This window comes from Rhinopithecus roxellana, chromosome 4 (assembly GCF_007565055.1).
Source record: "Rhinopithecus roxellana isolate Shanxi Qingling chromosome 4, ASM756505v1, whole genome shotgun sequence".
Lineage (NCBI taxonomy): Eukaryota > Metazoa > Chordata > Mammalia > Primates > Cercopithecidae > Rhinopithecus > Rhinopithecus roxellana.
In genome coordinates, this window is record NC_044552.1 from 80,980,343 (window position 1) to 81,001,467 (window position 21,125).

Below are 21,125 nucleotides of genomic sequence, written 5' to 3' on the forward strand. Positions count from 1 at the left end.
TATGGGCAGACTTGGGGAAGAACCGCTGAGATCTAAAAGAATTAATAACAGATAGTACTACTGTGGATACAGTATGTATACCAGATGTCTATTATTCAAACCTGTTGCTATGGAGATACTTATTGTCACAGTTCATTTTATCAGATTTTCTTCAGATGAGACTTTGATAAAACTCTCATAGTTTCTGCCATGAATTGCTTAAAAAGCAGTTTTCTGTAATCTTATATTACCCTACCTTGTTCAATTTAGAAATATTTAACAGCATGCTGATCATTCTCAAATTGAAAAGAAAAATTTAAGAACCACCTTTTACTATTTGTTTATGTATATTTTTCATCCCACACCATTTTTTTCTGGGAAAAAATAAACTTTAGGAACTGTTTAACAATTATTTTAAATTAAGAGATTTAAAATTATTTTTAAACCTTTTTTGAGCTTAATGTTTACCAAGACACTAAATCTGAATATTAGTCTTTGATGTTTCTCATCAACACTTTTCTCACCTTGTGTATCCTGACATATGAATGACCGAAGACTCTGCCCCAGCACTCTCCTCTTTGGTTGATCTCTTTCTCACCAACTGTAGCCTCTGTGAGCAACGCCCACGAATCTACCTTTATGCCCAATCATTCACAAAACCTGATATTCCTTTCCTACCTGGGTCTCCATTCAGACTCTAGGTGACTGGGGAAACTTATTCTCTGACCACCAGATCCTCAGTGTCACCTGGAGTGATTCCTCATTCTTCTAGATGGAGTCCATCATGGTATTTCTCTCAGTGGCCCGCTTTCACTTCCTGCGCCACCAGCTTCCAGGAAGGAAGGAGCAGTGCAGCAGAAAGAGCCTGAACTATGGAGTTCAACAAAGTACCGACTTGGGCCTTGATATCCTCATTTATAAAATAGGGATAATAATATGTGCTGCAGAAGATTATTTCAAGGATGTAATGCTGGAGCTAATTAGGATCATCAAGCGGCAGTTCATGTACTCTGTCTGTTACCCATATTATTACAACACCTGCCTTCTCTAATCTCTTCTACACAGATTTATCTGATTATTCTCTCTTCTTTATAGCCTTGTTTTTATGACTCGCTTGCTCAAAAAACTTCCGTGGCTTTTCATTACTGGCCAAATGTCATCCTACTGGGATCCCTGAGATTCTAATACTTCTATCAGCTTCACTAGCTTTCCAATGTTATATCATTCTACTCATTTATGATACATATTTTAATATACATTTGTTCATATGTAATAGAATCAAGCAGATGCAGCCTCTGGTTTCTGGATGCAAGGGTGCATATTCTCCCCTTATGGTGCTGTTTGCACTGTTATTCACTTGGGATCCCCTGATGTCCCTGTCCCCTCCCTTATCCTCATCTGTTGATATGGGAGAATTTGGGAGCCCATCCATTAATAGATGTCTGCTCTCCTAATAATTCTTTCTCACACAATCTCATAAGTGTTCTTTCTTCTTTGAACCCCTATATATTTGTTTGATATTTCCTTATTATATATTATTATTATTATTATATGATGATATCTGTTGAAATTGCAGCTCACTGCAGATGAACTATCTGTTCTCAGTCTTCTGAATTCCTGGTTCTTCACTGAGCCTAGTTAAATATAATAGGTCAAGCCCTTTTGAATGTTTTTATTTCATATCATAAAAGCTATAACTAATGAAAACATTTATATAAAAGCATATTAATAAAAAGTTTGCGATGACTCTGATGTTAATGCCTTACACTTCATGACCTTTCAGTCTTTCAAAAGTCTGTTCAATGGACTAATTTACTGGAAGAGCATTTCTATCACATATATGATTTTTTATTTTGTAGTTATAAATTGTGGTATGATTCCTCTTTCTTTGGAAATAAGTAATTGAGATGTGGGAGGTAGGAAAAATATGTTTCTGTAGCGAGTTGTTCAGTTTCCCCAAATCTCAGCCCAGCTTATTATTTTAAGCCAGAGCTTCTCAAGGCAGTTCTACTGTGTCATGGGAGGATTGGTCCCAACTGCGCCCGAATAGTGGTTCCTAAAGCCTCAGAGCAACTGACAAGGCAGGAGACTGTGGCTAGTGGTCTCCAGTGTTCAGTAGCCTTGCCTACTTCTCCCAGTGTGCCTCCAGATACTATCATTTCTACACGTGCTATGACCTAGAGAAGGCTAAGACTCACTGTCATCTTTGGCTGTCCCTAAGGTAACACAGACACGTAGTAAACACAACTTTCCAGCAAAATGTTGAGCATACCCCCGTATAAAATTCAGTATAACTAAAAGTTAGTAAATAGCTTTTTAGAGTTATTCTTCAAAGTTAGTTAGCTAATTTTTTAATTAACTTTGTTTTCAGGTTGAAACTAGAGTGATCTTGTCTGCTAAGTTTAAATATAAAATTATACAATAATAATACAGAATTTGCTTATGAGTATGTATATAAAACACTATTCCCCAGGTACTTAAACAATCTGCAATATGTACCATTTGCTAATAAATTGAAAATTCATGGTTTGCTAACTTCCAGACTTAAAAATAATTTTTCCAAAATGTATAAATAATGTGTTTACCACCATAACAATAAAAAAAAAAAAAAAAAAAAAAAAACCTCCTCTGCTTAAAGAAGAGGTAAACTTCTCTGAGAACGGACTCAGCTATTTGACCATAGGTCCATCATCTCCTAGCTTAGTGGCCTCAGGCTAAACACTAAATACTTTTCTGTCTTGACTTCCTCATGTTTAAAATGAGAATAACAATTCTGTTCACTTCACAAGGTTATAAGAATCCCTTGAATTAAAATATATAACACAGTAAGAAAAATAACTCATAATGTTATGTAAATATTGCTGATATAATTGTATGTTGTTTCAATGTGAGACAGATTAAAACCATTTTCTATATGAGGAATGCTGTTATGAAACATACTTCATAAACACTCTTCTTTTTCCCACAGACCTTAGCAGCAGCAGTAGGTTCCACCTTGGAAATTAGAGCCGTAAGTCATTGAGCACAGACACTGGGTCCATCTTATTTTCTGCTGCATCCTCCAGCACAGGGAATTCCCCAAACACAAGAGTTCATGAATTGCCAACAAGCGAATTTTGAAATGTGAGGTCTTGAGTAGTACATGTTTTTCTTTTTGTGTGTGTATGTCAGCTCTATCGTTTAGAATCAATTTCTTTTTAATGCTGAAATTCTAGGATATGGAGTGAAAACTCATTTTCCACACCAAATTGATTTAAGCCCTATATCATTTCTGCTATTTTTAAGAGTCAGAAAATCAGTTTGAATAGACAGATTAACAACGAATCACTAGGCAATTACTACCTTACTTTAAGGAGGCATGCTAACTACATACTTGTGACTTCAAGTACAGTTGTATCTTACAAATGGATTTTTGTATCTTTGCACTAGTAATAGCAAACAGTGAGATCTTTGAGCTGATGAACAAAGTTACTATTCCTTTTAGCTAAGGCATAAAAAGAGAATCCTTCCTATTGCTGCACAATCGTATGCTTTTATGTTGAGTCCAGAGAGTAACCTCAGCTAGTTATTTATTTTCTAATTTACAAAACACACAGAGGTGCCATTAAACAGAAAAATAATCAAAACAGATCTCTATCTCTAGCTTGTTTTCTTCTGGAGACTTGATTCCATCATATGTATCAATTAACTTTTTTATAATACCTATATGTGCCTAGATATGTCAAACTCAAAACTATTTTCAGCATATCCTCTCCCGAGTCATCTCTTCCTCATATGTTGTAGTTCAGGGTCTAGCTAGCCATAAGATATCCTTCCTGGAAACCTGAGTTCTGTCTTTTATTTCTTTATCCTCCTCACCTCTTACATACAATCAGCCATAGTGCTGAGCCCATTCTACCTCCTACATTTTGAATTAATCTACATCCTGTGATTCTTCATCCCTTCCCTAATTACATCATTTAGATTGTGGTAGGCTTCCCTGTCTTCAGCTCTCTGCCTTCAATCCTTTCTCCAAACTGCAGGCATAGCAAGCGTTTAAAACCTTGTCATAAATTTCCCTTGCCCCTAATATAAAGTCAAGATCCTCGCTTACCTCATCATATATTACCCCTCCCCCTCCTGCAATCGCCCACCTCTACTTATCCCCAGCTTTACACTTTACCCTTTCTGAAACGGTCACTTTCTTGGTTATTCCCAGTTCTCTTTGCTCCCTGGATTTTCCCACATGTGGGTCCCATGACACATTCTCCCCTTCTTCATTGGTGAACTCCTGCTTCTCCTTTACACCTCAACCTGGACATCCCTCTGGAAATCTTCTACTGACACACTCTTCCCTAAGGTACTTCCACCTCAGTCAGGGCTTCCCATCTTAGAGTAGGCATCCTGTGTACTGTAATTTCTCAAATTATTACCTTTATGACAATTTTAGGAGTCAAGAGACATTGATTATTCTTACTTAGCCTTTTCTATGTGTAGTATTTAACAAGGTGACTGGGATATGATGGGTACCCAGTAAATATTTGTTGAATGAATGAATTCTGTAAGTGGCACTGGGAAGTACCTACAAAGATCCCACTACTGGAAAATTCATAAAGATGAGGTGAGAGAAAATAAATTGTTATTTTAATGTCTAAGCTATATTGCTTTTGTTATAAGCATAAATGGACCTATTTTCTGAGATAGACTCTTCAAAGAATGCCAAGTCACCTTTGATAAAATATTTAAAGTAGCTGTGTTATTTGACATTACTACTAAAAAGCTGAAAACCCTGGATGAGTTTGCAGCTGTGAATCTATGATTCCCCTGCCATCTTCCTTTTAAAATAAATAATAATAATAATTTGCGTAGTGTGTTTCTGTCTCCAAGAAGCACAATGACTCCAAGGCTTTGTAAATTTACTGTGGAACAAAACGAAAAGTTGTTGACATATTTAGGTTTAAAAAATTACTGATTTTTGCTTTCCATTTTGTTTGTCTCTTTGTAGGTAGACCAAACTGTTAGTCACTAAGAAGGTAAAATTCAGTAATTGAAAGATGTGGTTGGTCAAAGGAAAACAACTATTTAATCAGCTTCTTCCTTAACCAGAGTGAGGATGTGTGTAGGGCACATTGGGGGATTCTAAGAAAAGGTCCTATAGGCTCTTACTAAGTCAGATATAGCCCTCCAAGGCCAAACTTAGTCATTACATGAGACCCTGGAAACCTCTTTTGACTAATTTTTAAGGTAACTGTAGTAGCTAACCTCCCTGTCTTTCTGCTCCTAACTGGACACGGGCTGTCTACTGCTAGAGGATCCACCCCCACCTTCACCCCCGCCCCACACACAATGTCTACAATATTTTTGCAAAATCATCTTCATTCTCTGTGATCTTAAAAAATAGAGTAATTCAAAAATATGTCTAGCCAAAAGAGAAAAAAAAAAAAAATCAGCTAAAAACATGTATAGATGTTACAAGGTGATAGACAAGTGCTTTGGAGAAAGATAAAGCAGAGAAAGGGATAAGAGTGTTTGAGGGGCAGTCAGTGGGGTCTAAGAATGTGAGGTTTGAGAAAAGATTGAAGGCTAGAAAGACATGAGTCATGCAGACATGTTTGAGAGGGAGGAGGCGGGGGATAGTCTAGGCAGAAAAAACCTGCGCACAAGCTCTGAGGTTGCAGTCAGCCTGTAATACTGAAGAAGGGTGGAGAAGGCTGCGCAGCTGGTGGGAAGCTGTGAAAGTGGAGCAGGGGAGAGGAGAGGTAAGCTATAACTGACGCTAGTTTAATCATTAAACATTGTACTTACATGAAAAGAGGACGTTTTATTTTTCCCCAACTAGTTGCCTTAAAAAAAAAAATCAAGCATTGACTTATTTCACATATTTACTGTTACTCCCCACCTTAATTTTGAACCCATCAAATTCCGCAGTCGGCCCAGTAAACGTTTCACCCCCACTGGCTCACCAGTGCCATCTAGTGGCTAAGATTTGCAATGACCACATTTTCTGACCACACAGTTGACCATAAGGGAGGGGCAGGGAGCAACGAAGTACCTTCTACCGGAATAATACTAAATGTGAAAAACTTTCTGATACCCTCACAGGAAAATGAAAAAGTTCATGATACAAATTAATCTTCGTTTTCTTATGTCACGACTGAATCAGGAAATCTAGTATTCAGCTATAGCAACAGATTTTATGAAATATATTTCAAAGTTCACCAATGGAACTAAAGGCAATTTGAATTTCAAAGCATTGAAAACCAAAAAGACAGTACAAGTGAAATGAAAGGGAAAGATTATAAATGAAGAGATAATGAAGGAGATAATGAACAGAAGTGGGATGTATAGATGGAACAAAAAGAATAATCAAATGTGGCAGTCAGATTAGATTAACTACTGCCATGTCGTTACTAAAAACGGGCTAGTCATTGTATCTAGAATTCAATTATGTAATAACCTATTCATGATGTATTTTTTGAACTTTAACATTTGTTCTAATTTTCCTTCTTTTAGTATTCTGTAATAGTTTTTGGTTGGTATTTATAGAAACATGAATATCATTTATTACAGTACTGTCCAACATAGTAGTTATTTCAATTTAAATGTACATTAATTAAAATTAAATAAAATCCAAAATTCACTTCTCAATTGCACAAGCCACATTTTCCTAGCACCTACCATACTGGACAGTGAAAAGAGAAAACATTTCTATCATTGCAAAAAGTTTTATTGGACAGCACTGGTATGTTATTTCCCCAGTAAAAGTGATGTATTTAATGAAAGTGTTTTGAACACCTACTATACACTAGATACCACTGGAGTTCATTACAACAGATTAAAAAGATAAAGTAAAACATGGCTAGTCTCCTAAAAAGCAACACTGGGGAATCGGGGAGATTCACAGATGTATCCAAGTATTTTTAATCTGTTCTGAGAAGAGCTATAATATTTATATATTCAATGACTGAGATATTAGGAAAGGGTTACTGGAGAATACATCATTTAAGCAGAAATTTAAGGATAAATAGGAATTTTACCCCTCAAAATAAGAAGAGTATCCATGGGTTTCACCTCTGTGGATTGAACCAAACACAGATCAAAAATATTCAGAAGAATTAACTGTGTGGCTGCTGCATAGGAGAGTAAATATGAGCCATGATGGGAATGGTAGGCTAGGCCCCTTACGAGCAGGGCCTTTGCATCACACTGAGCACAGCTATCTCAGTTCTTTCCATGTTATCCTGTCAGTACTGGAGAAGCATGGGAGGTTTTTAAGCAGAAAATTATGGGATTAAACTTCATCTTAGAGATTACTCTTTTGATGTGGCATGAAAATTGGATTAAGGGTGCAGATGGAGGAGAATAGCACCACTTACTACCCGGCTCCTCAGCTCAGAAAGCAAGCATCATCCTTGACCCCTTTGTTTTCCTAAATTCCCACATAGTTTTGTCTGCCTCCTCATTTTACCTTGTATCCACCAATTTTTCTCATCTTTAGTGTAATCATCCTACCTAAAGCCATCAGTGTTTCAGGGTTGAAGCACTGCATTGGTCTCCTCCACGGCATTGGCCATCTGTTCTACCCACAGAAGGCACCCTGATCTTAAAATTTTAAATTGAATCGTGTCACTTGTTTAGAACCCTACAATGGCTGCCCATGCGGCCTTATAGGCTCTAATCATGGCCTCTCTCACCAGACCATTACACTTGGCCTTACTCTTCTCTTTCCAGCCCTGCTGAACTCGATGCCCCAAGATCTTCCTTGCTTCAAGGCCTTTGAAGGCTTTTTCTTCCTGGAGCATTTATTGTACCTCACACTGCCAGTTTTAATTATATGTCACTTCCTCCAGGAAGCCTTCCTTAATTCTTCAGTTTTTAGATTAAAACAGCACCCTGTACTTACTATTTGAAGTGCTCATCACAATTGCACTCAAGTAATTGTTTGTTTCACCTCTGCCTCCTCCCTTTGACTAAAATAATGACTAGATAGACTGCTTTTCTTTTATTCTTTCTTTCTTTCTTTTTTTTTTTGAAACAGAGTCTCACTCTATCATCCAGGCAGGAGTGCAGTGACGCGATCTTGGCTCACTGCAAACCCTGCTTCCTGGGTTCAAGCGATTCTTCTGCCTCAGCCTCCAGAGTTGCTGGGACTACAGGTGTATGCCACCACACCCAGCTAATTGTTGTAGTTTTAGTAGAGACGGGGTTTCACCAGGCTGGTCTTGAACTCCTGACCTCGTGATCTGCCCACCTCAGCCTCCCAAACTGCTGGGATTATAGGCATGAGCCACTGTGCCCAGCCCAGACTGCTTTTCTTATGCACCATTGGTTCTTTCTAAAGCAGGGCCTAGCATATGTTACATTAACAGCACTTATTAGGTAAAAATGTAGCCTAGCACAGGTTAGTGCTAGCACAGGTGCTAGCACATGGGCCCAGCATATATCAGGTAAGTGCATGAAATAACCAATGAGGTTTTTCCCCTAATTTAACCAGGACAGAATGAATGCCTAGGCGAGTGGTGGAGGTAAAATCAGGGAAGGTTAAAAGTAAGATAAGGATGACTAGAAGATGGATCTGATGGTTTTAGTTATGGGGACAAGATTGTAGTACCATTAGCAGTGTTAGGAAATGCAAGGAGAGGAAACAAACAGCATTGTGGAGAATAATGTTGGGAATTGAAGTGTTAGCAGCTTTACTTGAGATTTCTTTGGAATAGCCAAGTAAAAAATGCCTCTCAAAAACTGACTATGCCAGCCAAAACCCAAGAAAGATATCTGAACCAAAGAAATACAAATAGTTGGCTGTCAGTATTCATGGGTTTCATCTCTGTGGATTGAACCAACCACAAATCAAAAATATTCAGAAAGAAAATGATGTCTATATTGAACATGTACAAATTTTTTCTTGTTATTTCCTAAGCAATACATGATAGCAACTATTTATACAGCATTTACATTGGATTAAGTATTATAAATAGTATAGAGATATCTTACGGTACAGTCATACTTTGGTTCCAGGACCCTGTGTCTACTAAAATCCTGTCTACTCAAGTCTTGCAGATCACCCTGCAGAAACTGTGTGTTGGAAAAGCCTGCCCTTCTTTGATGCAGGTCTCACATCCTGCCAATATTGTATTTTTACTAAGTGTTTAGTTGAAAAAAAAATCCACATATAGGTGGACCCATGCAGCTCAAACCTGTGTTGTTCAAGGATTAACTGTATACAGGAGGAACAGCATAGGTTACATGCAAATACTATACCATTTTATATCAGGGAGTTGAGCATCAGTGAATGTTGGTATCTGCAGGAGATCTTGGAACAAATCCCCCATAGTTGACAGGGATGACTGTATATGTTCCTAATACATAGTGGAAGTAGAGGGCATGTGTCCAGGCATGACTGCCATATAACAAGCAAAGTGTGGGATCAGAAACCAATTGATTACATACTTATTGAGGCTCCAACATTTACTAACTTTTCTTCTTTTCCACTGATTCCCCTTCATTGGCATTAATCTGGGCACCATGAATTTCATAGCAGTACCTTCCCTCACCACTGTCTGGTCTCTGGACCTTGCCTTTGCTTCCTGACATTGCTGCTGCTCTCCTTAGGAGACACTTCCAAGGACCTCCGTGGCCTGCTGGTGGGAGGCGGGATGGGGCAGCAGGGACAGTAGCATGTGCTCTCCAAAGGGTGGGGCACAGATGCAACAGGCAGTGAAGTAGCTCTGGCTTGCTAACCTTCGGGACCAGTGTAGGAATAATGGGTGGTTACTGGTGCTTAGCTACTGGTGGCTGCTGTATCTCTTAATTTATTTTCCTGTTGTTTCTATTCCCAAGATATTGAGGCAGTTAGTCCTAACTAGAGGCTGCCCTTACCCTCACTTGAGTTGTAGATTTTTTTGTGATTAGTTTTATTTTATTATTTTCTATTTTTGATTTATGATGAGTCCTTTCCTATTCATCACCACCATTCTCAAGCTAAACTGTGACAAATCCAGTTCTTGTGTCCTAGGAAAGGGCCTTGCCAACCTCAGCACAGCTCTCCTACCCTATTTAACAGCCCAGGTGCTTTGATGGAGCCAGGAGGGCATGGCTAGGCTCCCCAGTGGGGAAGGTTTGGAGCACCTGGCAAAATGACTCTTCCCCATCCAACCTCCCCCTCCTGCACTCAGTTTCTCCTCTGGATTCAATATGTAATAAAGTTTGGAATTTGAGGAAGAAAAATAGTTCATTTGCTTCTCCGTGCTTCTGTTTCCCCACGTGATAAAGAAGGATAAGAGTCACCTCTAACTCATAGGTGCTAACTCGTATGTAGTTGGGAGAGAGCAAATGTGTCCATGCATGTAAAGCTTTCCAAAAGGGCTCAATGAATACTAATTTGATTATATTACTATTATTAATATGTTTTAAATTATCCAAGAAAAACATTTAACATAAGGAAAAAGTAAGTTATGAATGACTCTGAGAAGTACACAGAGAAGGAGACAAAGAAAGAATGCTCTGAGGGATTGGTGGAGGAGTGTTGGAGAAAGGCTTAAGATGCTGAAGAAAGTATTTCCACGAAGGTGAGAAAAGTCAAAATATAGTGGTACAGACAAGGCCCAGACTGTGTGAGACTAAGATGAGGTTTGTTGGCAGATCATTGGTAAGGTTAGGAGGAGACAGCTAATGAAAATGGGGCTGCTGAAGGTTGAATTGACTGCTAAACCCTCCACCAAGCAAAGAAGACACAAATTGAAAACATGGCCTATGTGTTTTAATGGGAACCTAGAATAAATAAATGAGTATATATTTATATGTACTCAGAGGGAGAGGACTATCTTAGATAATTCAAGGTCGTGAAGAGGATATGTGGGAAACAAAAAAGGAAGATGACTGAGGAGGGTGGATTCTAGGATCCAGTCCTGCTGACACCTCCACCAGCTCTGTCACCTTAGACAAGCTGCCTCTTTATGGGGCTTGGTGCCTTCATCTGTAAAAAGGAAGGAGATGGAATAGGTGATCTTCAGTGACACGCTCAGGTTTGTAATCCCCATGGGTTCAAACCATTCATCTTATCTTGGGTAATTTTTTTTTTTTTAAATATTATTTCAAGATTTAATTCGTCAACTTGCATCCTTCCTCTACTCGTAACTATAAGGTAATTTAATGAGTTCGTAAATTCTGGAGTGGAATTGGTATTGGTAGAACGATGATTATCATGGATTAAATATTATATTATTCGGCAAAGAAGATGTTTCTCCCAGGAAATCACACTCCTGTATTTATTTATGTATTTAGTATTTTAAGATCCTCACTGATTTATCAAGGTATTTATAAAGCATATATTCATTTATTTATTTATTCAATTTTGAGCAACTTCATGCGGCAAACACACCGTTAGGTACAAGTGATCCAGAGGAGAGTAGACCTAAACGAGGTCCCTAGCAAATAGTGAAGACTGACATAGGAACGTGTAAGTGGCAATGTTGTATGAAAAGCACAACATTGTTTGTGTCTAGAGAAGGGACTAATATTCTTTCATATGGGAACAAGATGTCACTTTTAACACAATATAGATAGACCTCATTCTTTCACTACTATTTTGCATTTCATTATATTTCAGTTGTACATTTGTTATTTTTGATGTTATTTTTAATTTTCTTGCTCAATTATTAAATTGAGATTTTGAATATAATATGACAAAAAGATCAAATTGGTATATTTTTACTGCTATCATTGCTTTTAGTTGAAGAAGTAAAAAGTTATATATTTTTACTCTTTATGCTTATTTATTTTTGACATTTAATAGTTAATAATTTTAATGTGCCTTTTGATGTGTTGGAAGTCACTTTTTTGTGTAGCATCCTAAAATATTATAAATATTTTTATTGATATGCCTGAATATGTTCAACTTGTAGGCAAATCCAAATGACCTCTATAAATAGTCTACACAGTAAGCAGTTTAAAAAGAAATTACAATTCTGTAAATATTTTGTAGATACAAAAAGGAAATCTGATGGGTTTTTGTCTATGTTTATGCCACTAACATTTCAGTAAACAACATACATTAAAGAAAATGAAAGAGGCCGTGCATAGTGGCTCACTTCTATAATCCGAGCGCTTTGGGAGAAGCTCAAGATGAGCCTGGCAGCATAAGGAGACCCTGTCTCTACATAGAATTAAAAGAAAAAATCTGCCAGATGTGACAACACATGCCTGTAGTCCTAGTTATTCAAGAGGCTCGGGAGGGAGGATGGCTTGAGCCCAGTAGTTTGAGGCTGCACAGTGAGCTAGGATCATGCCAGTGCACTCCAGCCTGGGCAACAGAGTGAGACCCCATCTCTTAAAAAAGAAAAAGAAAAAAAAGGAAAACTAAGGAGCTCTGCAGTTAGAGAGGTGCCTTTGAAAATTGTTTATTGCCAAAATTTTTAAAACACTACTGCCATTCAAGTCCCTTTGTTTAAAATTGCAGCACCTTATGAAATATGCCCTGAGGATTATCTGATGTCGATGGTATGGAAAAGGACTCCAGCAGGCGACTTGGCATTCAATCAATGTCCCCTGAATGCCACAGGTACAGTAGGATGATCCACCCTGACCCTAATGATAATCCTTGTCCAAGAACAGCGTGCGGTGTTGGTTTATGAAGTCATGTTTTTGTCTTATATCCATAAATAAGTCTGTCCGATAAGCAAATAATGAAACAATTTTGGTGAAGTGCTTCATAAATGAAACCAATGAAAAGATGTAGAAAATATTGCTAGTGTAATTGTTTCTCAGTGTGACTAATATGCATTATAAGAAATAATCAAAATATCAATTTCATGTGCATGTTTTTTAAAGAAAAAAAGTACAAACTTAATTTTTAGCCTGATTCCCAACTATGTGTGATGCCTTCAAGCATCCCTATTATAAAGCTTCTCTCTGTTCTTTGTGACACGCAGGCACCACTAGCAGACGCTGCTCTCTCAGTCTTCATGGAGTGGCCTTCTGGGAACAGCCGAGCTTTGCAAGATGCATATCAAATGAGTACAGACACTTGCAGCATTCAGTAGGTGCAAAGCCAGCTTTAGTACTTGCTCTGTTTATTTTTTGCTAATGATCATGGTGTGAGAATTTAACCTTCTGCTGTACAATCAAATCAGTAACATCTCTAAGAAAGAAATGCCTGAAGGAGAAAGCCATGTGATAGAAAGCTAATTTTTATAAGTCGGTGCTAAATTGCTTTGTTCCTAGGATGTGGGTTTTTATGGATCCTGCTATTTAAGTGAAAGAATCCCTTGTCTAATGGGGGAAAGGCCTGAGCAAAATCTGTTATTCAGTTTTACCTATAAAAATTAAACATATGCATTGTGATTGGCTTAAGTCTGCGTTAAATACTGATTTTAAAATATCACACATTTTAAAATTAAATTATTTAAATTTTCAGTAGTTGGACAATGGTAAAGCTGTGTCACTTAGCTATCAAATTGTTCACTGCAGTTTGAGATTAAGACATTAAAATAAATGACAGTGTTATTGCACCAGAGAAACTTAATTACTCCCAAAAGATTACATGGGCCAAATTTTCCGAAAATAGCTCTTCTTTTCCCAGATATCATTGACTTATTCACAGAGTATAATGCATGAATATTTTGAGCACAGTTACATTTTGCCTGGTATTTTACAAGTACAAGTCATTGTCATTATTGCAGACTGTTGTCATTTCATACTGACAGGCAAGAGGGTCTCCATACATGAATAAACACTGTGGGGTGTAGAACAAAATATGAACATGAGCCAACTGGGAAGCTGAATCTTGGCAGGAGTGATGTTTACTTAAATGCCTTTATGTTTTGTTGTGCTTATGTTTTCTTTTACGATTCTTACTGTCACTCAAAAATATACATAACTTTTTTAAGAATCCTAAAGAGTATTCTTGTGGATGAAGAAATAGCTTATACAGTAACAACCCCATCAACTAATAGAATTAGTATTTGTTTCATTATCAGAAAACCAAAGAAATGCATATTTTAAAATCTGAAAGTCAAATTCTGCACAACATGTTTACTTACGAAACTTGGAGTTAAATTTATCATTATTTAACTCTCTAGAGCATTATTTCTGTCATTATATATACTTATGTATATCTATATACAGTTGACCCTTAAATAATGTGGCAGTTAGGGGCGCCAACCCCCAGGGCAGTCGAAAATCTGTATGTAACTTTTGACTCCCTTCAAATTTACTAATAGTCTGTTCTTGACCAGTAAGGAAGGCTCACTGATAACAAAAACAGTTTATTAACACATATTTCATATGTTACATATATTTTGTACCGTATTTTTACAATAAAGTAAGCTAGAGAAAAGAAAATGTTATTAAGAAAATCATAAAGATAATTTATATTTGCTTGAATAGTGGAAGTAGATTATCATAAAAGTCTTCATCCTCGTTATCTTTAGGCTGAGAAGGAGAAAGAGGAGGGGTTGGTCTTGTAGGCTCAGGAGTGGCACAAGCAGTACAAAATCTGCACATAAGTGGACTGCACAGTTCAAACCTGTGTTGTTCAAGGGCCATTGCTACAGATATGTGTATAGCAGTAATTGATGATTACTTGGCTAATTTATATATATATTTATAATATAGAAAAATACATAACTATTTTTATATGTTTATCATATACAGTTTTATATTTATATATCATATAATATGCATTATATTGATATAAGTGTAAAAATATAAATATAAATAAAGTTTTATATTTATAATATGCAGATATAGAAATATACACATGTGTTTTTTATAGTCATTTTTGTTTATATTTAGAGACAAAATATATATGTGGGAGAATATAATATATAGCTTAGCTTCATAATATAAAATTTAAGAATATGAAATATAAAGCTTCTTTTATTAATAACTGTCAATAACTCAGACCATTATGTTTCAAAGTTAGATATAAGTAAAAACATATAGATTAAATTTTAATGGATTTTTTTTTCTAATTTTAGTCACTAGACTTTGTTTACTTTAATTATATCCATATTCAGTTCTTATTTAGTCATGGTGATGAATGGGAATAATTGCATGGATTAAGTAAATAATAGAGCAATCTTTACAAATTTGCTAAGAATGAATAGTATCACTTTTGTTGCAGAAAATTTTCACTTTCCAAATGTACTGTTTTGTACTGGAATATTTAAATGAGGTTTCATTCTTGAGTGCAGGCCATCTGATGATGGATGAGATAGATACACTCAGTGAAATAGAAGAAATGAACTCTCAAAGTGTGAATCCTTTTGAAATTATTCAGTCAATAATTGACAGCAGATATGAATATGCCCTTGTTGACTTGGTTGCAATTATCAGGTGCATGATCTTGTATAGTGAAAAGCTGCCTCTGTTTATTCGGCTCCTACATAGTGCCAGGTACTTGGCTGGAAACTTTCGTAAATGAATCCCAGTCCTCACAAGAATCTGCAAGATGGGTGTCCATGCTGCAGTTTACATAAAAAGAAACTGAATATCTGTAGGGGAGCAGTCCACTTCAGTGAGGTAAAGAGTGAAAAGTATGCCCTAGGCACAATTGTTCCAAAACCTAATCTCTTTTCTTTAGGCCATTTAATCTTTTTGACTTTTGATATGAAATCATCTGTCCTACACTCTATTGCTGGGAGCAGTATTTTCTGCTTACATGTTTTTAGGAAAAGTCACATGATCACACTCAAGTCTTATCTTGCTATTTACAAAATGGAATTGGTTCCATCATCTTAGCACCTGTGGAAGTTTTGGAATGGAACAAATGAGATATATGAAATAATCATACCATTGTGAAAGAGTTGTGTAACAATGGGCATTAATATTTCTGGGTACAGAAAATTGATTTTGAGTTTAAAGAATTGTTTCAATAAGAATACAATTTTAGAACTCAACATATTGTTAATTTGAGCTGTACTTATAGAAAAGTATAGATAAATTAGATATAGACAGATGGTTGGATAGTAAGTAGATAGATAGGTAGTTGATAGTTACATAGATAGAGACAAGATAGATGTTGCATATATTTTGGCATATGAATTATGCTCAAATACATGTATGAAATATACACACACATTTATACATGCATACGTGCACAAATCTAGGGCTTGTGTATGTATGCATACACAAGAAAAGAACATGATCTTTTTACATGTTCAGTAAAGTATAGGATGAATGAATTTATGCTTTAAATAATGCTTATGTCACACATCAGCCTCATCATCCATACTCTGCATACTCAATTGGAAACAGAAATGAGATCAACGTTTCTGCATAGTCTTACTCATTCTGAGGTTTTGCTAAGTCATGCTTTGTCTAAGTAGCAAAACTAGATAGTATTTGTGATATAGAACATTTGAGACTTCCTCAAATTCTTAAGTTAGTTTGGAGACTATGCTTTTTTCTCTTTTAGTAGTTTATCATTTCAACATTTAATCCTTAAGAGAGTTCATTTTCTTACCCCTCTATATTCAAAAAGTTCATTCAATAATAATTAATTATAATCTACTGTAGAAAAATATTTAAAATACGTAGATCTATGTTTTCCAACTATTTGAAACATAGATTACAATATATGTGTATACCTACTTTATAAATATATAGCAATCACCTAAATTTGAAATGAAATTTTATCATTAATAAACATTAGTTGTGTATGTTCTGTGAACTCTCAATTATAAACCAGTTGAGGTAAACAAAAGGGCCATTAATAAGTTTAAGATATAAAATCACTAATCTGTCATGTTGGACATTTGGTTTGAGTTATTTGAGGTCAAGAACCTTTTTTTCTTTTTTGCAAATCTCCATTGCTATAGTTCCTAACACAATACTAAGCGTATACTATTAATAAATATTTCATAGATTTTTGAGTGAAGTATGACTTTGCTACTTTTCTTATCAGTAGAAGGATAATGGTAGGTGGAGAGTTCTGAGAAGGTGATACACCAGACTTAATGTTTATGCATATTAACCACATGAAAATAACGAGTATTAGCCTTCATGTGCAATTTTTCTAGCCCCCAAATATCTAGAAATGTGTAGTGATTGGTGAAATCACTTTATTAAATTATTCAGCCATTGCATAATGATGTCAATATGTTAATACTTATAAAGTTTATTTGGAAGCCTTATAAGATACAAAGTTAAACACTATCATACCAATGTTTTTGTTTTTTGAAAGACAAGACACAAATACACATACCCAATTAAATAAATTTGAGAATATAAGAACAAAGTGCCAAATGTTGTGAGATTCTTGGAAATTTTAAATTTTTAATATGTTAATGTTTCATTTCATACTGTGGAGTATGTTTTGAATTGTATACCAGACAAAGCTAACATAATTACAGAACTCTTGAAAAATAGGCACAGGAGTCAAATAAGTTAACAATATCATTTCTTATTACTTATAAAGCTATTTGGAGAACATGGCTAAATATTGTGGTCCAGTGGGCCAGCCTACACTTGAACAAATAGACTTATTTTGTCTTTGGTGTATGAGAAAAATCACAGGCAACATTCTCTTTCTCTCTCTCTTTTTTCCTCTTCCTCCTCTTCCTCTCTTTTACATACGTACAAACAGACACCTGGGGAGACAAGCTGTGTGTAACTGGCAGAATGTATGCCCCCGTAGGCAGACAAATCTAAAGCAAAGGGGGGTGGTCCAAGCATATTGATGCTTTCTCCTAAATGTATTGGACAGGTATATCACTCCTCCTTCCCTGGAGATGAGTGAGTGATGAAGATGGAGAAAGGCTAAAGATACTACTCTAATGGAAGCTCTACCATAGGGAAATATGAAGAGTTAGATATAAATGTCCCGTGTTAGGTTATTGTTCCTTAAAACTCTGTTTCTATGATTCAAATCTTCATTAAACAAACAAATACAAATGTTGGCGTGATTATTTAGTCATCTTTACCTAACATATTTTACAGATATTAAAGAGCTTGAATCCTGTTTAAGGGCTTTGTTCCTCCTATTTTCCTCTACTCTTATGGGTAGTTTATTAGAACAGAGAGCTGGAGCTACAGAGAGACAGAGAGACCAAGAGAGATAAAGAAACTGAGACAGAGAGAAAGAGACAGAAAGGAGAATATTTGCTTTCCTTTTTTCTCCCTAGTTTCTCTCAAGTTAATGCAACAAAACTCCTCACATATCACACTTTTTTGGTCACCATCTCATTGCACAAATGCTCAGCACATTGCCTAAAAGACGATAACACATTTTATTACTGCAGCTTATTTGGGGGAAGAAAACAAAACAATACCATCATAGGTCTTGTTTACAACAAATATGTATTGAGCTAAAAAGTATGCTAGTCTGTTTCTTTAATGAGCAATTAAGAAACCAATAAATGAATGCCGTGGTTCAGCTGGTCATAGGAACTAGCAGATGGTTTTAATTTTCAAGTATTCACCAATTAGGTGAGGGTGAGTAAGTCTGCAAGACAGGAGTTACCTGTTCTGCCAGTTCTATGTAATAAAATAAGGCTGGAACGTGGCAAGTAATGGAAAGCCGGGAGCACCTAAATCAGTAGTTCTTAATCCTGACAACATTATAATCATGTGGAAGTTCTTAACCCTGAATCAATAAGGAAGTCACTCCAGATAAATTGAACAGGATTTTTACCAGACCGTAGTACACATTCGGTAACTGTGAGTTATTATTATTACTAATTATTACATTGATTTTGCATCCATATACATGTATTTCTAACTACATAGTCCTCTCATGAAATCATGTGGACAACTTTGTTCTTAGTACTCAAGACATAGCATTTGACTGCCTTTTAATTCTTGTCGCCACACTCCAAAATGTTGTGAGTACTCATTTAGGAATTCAAATAATCATTGCAGAACCCAACAATAACAAGGAAAATTAAAGGACATTGCTTTCTCTAAAATGGGCAGAAGCCTCTTTATTTTATTCAGAACCATCTGTTAGAGTTTTGAGATCTGAGTTCAGCTCCACAGTTAAGGAGTTTTTAACATGTGGTCCTGAATAAAATTATGTGTTCACTGTGTTTTCAGCAAATAATAATAGCTCACATTTATTGACGCTGATGGGAAACAAACAAACTTGGAAGGGAGGTGTTATTTAAATCTTTCTTTTCTAAGCAATTCATATGTCAGAGTTGACAATATATTTCACAGATTCCTAATGAGTTTTCCATTATGCCTGTAAGAAAGCTTTCAATTGTAGTAACTTTATGTATTGTATTATAAGTCTGGAACAGGGCTGGTGAACTGTTTCTATAAGAAGAAGATAGTCAATATTTTAGACTTTACATGCCATATGACTTCTGTTGCAACTATTCAACTCTGCTTTGTAGTACAAGAGCACAGCTACAGACAATAAATAAACAAATGGGCATGGCTGTGTTTCAGCAAAACTTTATACAAAAACAGGCAATGGGTTGGATTTGGCCTGCAGGCTATAGTTTACAGACTCCTAGTCTAGAATATACTTTGTTTCTGTTTTTAACATCGGAACACTTTTGGGGCTCTCCAAAGAATGGACAATGTCTATTTTGTAATTTATTTATTTATTTATTTTAGACAGAGTCTCGCTGTGTTGCCCAGGCTGGAGCGCAATGGTGTGATCTCGGCTCACTGCAACCTCTGCCTCCTGGGTTCAAGCGATTCTCCTGCCTCAGCCTCCTGAGTAGCTGGGATTACAGGCACCCACCACCACGTCCAGCTAATTTTTGTACTTTAAGTAGAAATGGGGTTTCGTCATGTTAGCCAGGCTGGTCTGGAACTCCTGACCTCATGATCCGCCCGCCTCAGCCTCCCAAAGTACATTTATAACTGTAACATCTGCATAATCTGTGAGTCTACTTTGCTTTGCTTTTTGTCTGTCATATCTCCTGGCCACTTTTCATATCCAGTAATATTTTATTGAATGTCAGACATTGCATAAAATAAAAATATGATCTTCAAATCATACTGGCTAATGTATCCCAGAAAATATCCTTCCTGTCCTTAGCTATTCAAATACAGTGAGGAGTTGATACTTTAATTCAATCAGAAATTGATCTGGGTCAGGGCTATTTTGCACTTTTAATAAGACTCCATCTACTTAGGCTACCTTTCTCCATGATGTTTCTAGAGCCTACATGTGCCCATCCCATCAGCTCTGAGAGACCGAGGGAGATTCAGCTCAGCCTTCAGAAGTTGCTACTTCCATGTTCTAGCTTTCTGCCCAAGCAACTTCAAATCTGTCAGCTGTCTTGAGGGTGAGGCCAACTGGGTGCTTAACACTGGACTCTTCCCTCAGTTCCCAAAGCTCTTAAAGGAAAGGGAAAATTGGAGTTCTGCATTTAATAATTTTTCATCCTATCTTCTCAGCTTTTTACACAGGTCAAAAGCTCAGCAAATGTCTCATGAGAAAAAAAAAAAAAAATCTGAGCAGGATTTTTAGGGCCCCTGAAATTTTCACTGTACTTTTCCATCTCTGGCCAACCAAATTACATTAATTTCTCTTTCTACCCCAGAGGTAATCTGCCTGACCCATGCTCGACCCTCAGTTCTTACCCAGAATTGACAAATTTTCACAAGAGAAAAAAAAATGAATGAAATATTTGGCTCACCTCAGAAAAGATCTCTACTTTCTGGCAATTTGGTTCATCTCATTCTCACTACTTACATAGCTCTCTGATGTCCTTGAAAGTGTCATTTTTGTAATTTATGTGAGCTTTTCTAGTTGATGACAAAAATCACTGGTCTTACATAAGTGAGACATTATCCCAAACCGGTAGATTTAAATTGTATTATAAAAAAGAAAAATAATCTTTAGTCACACATGATTGTGTTCCCTTTGAAATTTTAAGGAAGCCTATGAGATATATATATATCTCCTATACATATACATACATATGCAAACATATACATATACAAACTCTCCTTGGCTTTTGTTAATATAATCAGTAATAAATTATAAGGTTAAGAATAGAAAAAATAGTATATCTGTTAGAGATATTTCATGTATATATGTATATATATGAAACATCTCTAATAGAATATTAGATATGTCTAATATACATATTAGAAATATGTATATGAATATATACATATATATTTCATATATACATATATAATATGAAATATGTATACACATATACATATTATATACATATATATGTATATTTCATATATGTATA

At 36.0% G+C, this 21,125-nt stretch overlaps 1 protein-coding gene across 2 annotated transcripts in view; it reads left to right on the top strand.

The window, feature by feature from the left end:
- The window catches only part of ADGRB3 (adhesion G protein-coupled receptor B3), a 783,011-nt gene that overhangs the window by 347,005 nt on the left and 414,881 nt on the right, over window positions 1-21,125 (top strand). For both annotated transcript variants that reach the window (XM_010371613.2, XM_010371622.2), the window contains 2 exons: window positions 12,416-12,517; window positions 12,888-12,994. In XM_010371613.2, coding sequence (XP_010369915.1) covers window positions 12,416-12,517; window positions 12,888-12,994 — 209 coding nt within the window. The remainder of the gene's footprint in view (window positions 1-12,415; window positions 12,518-12,887; window positions 12,995-21,125) is intronic.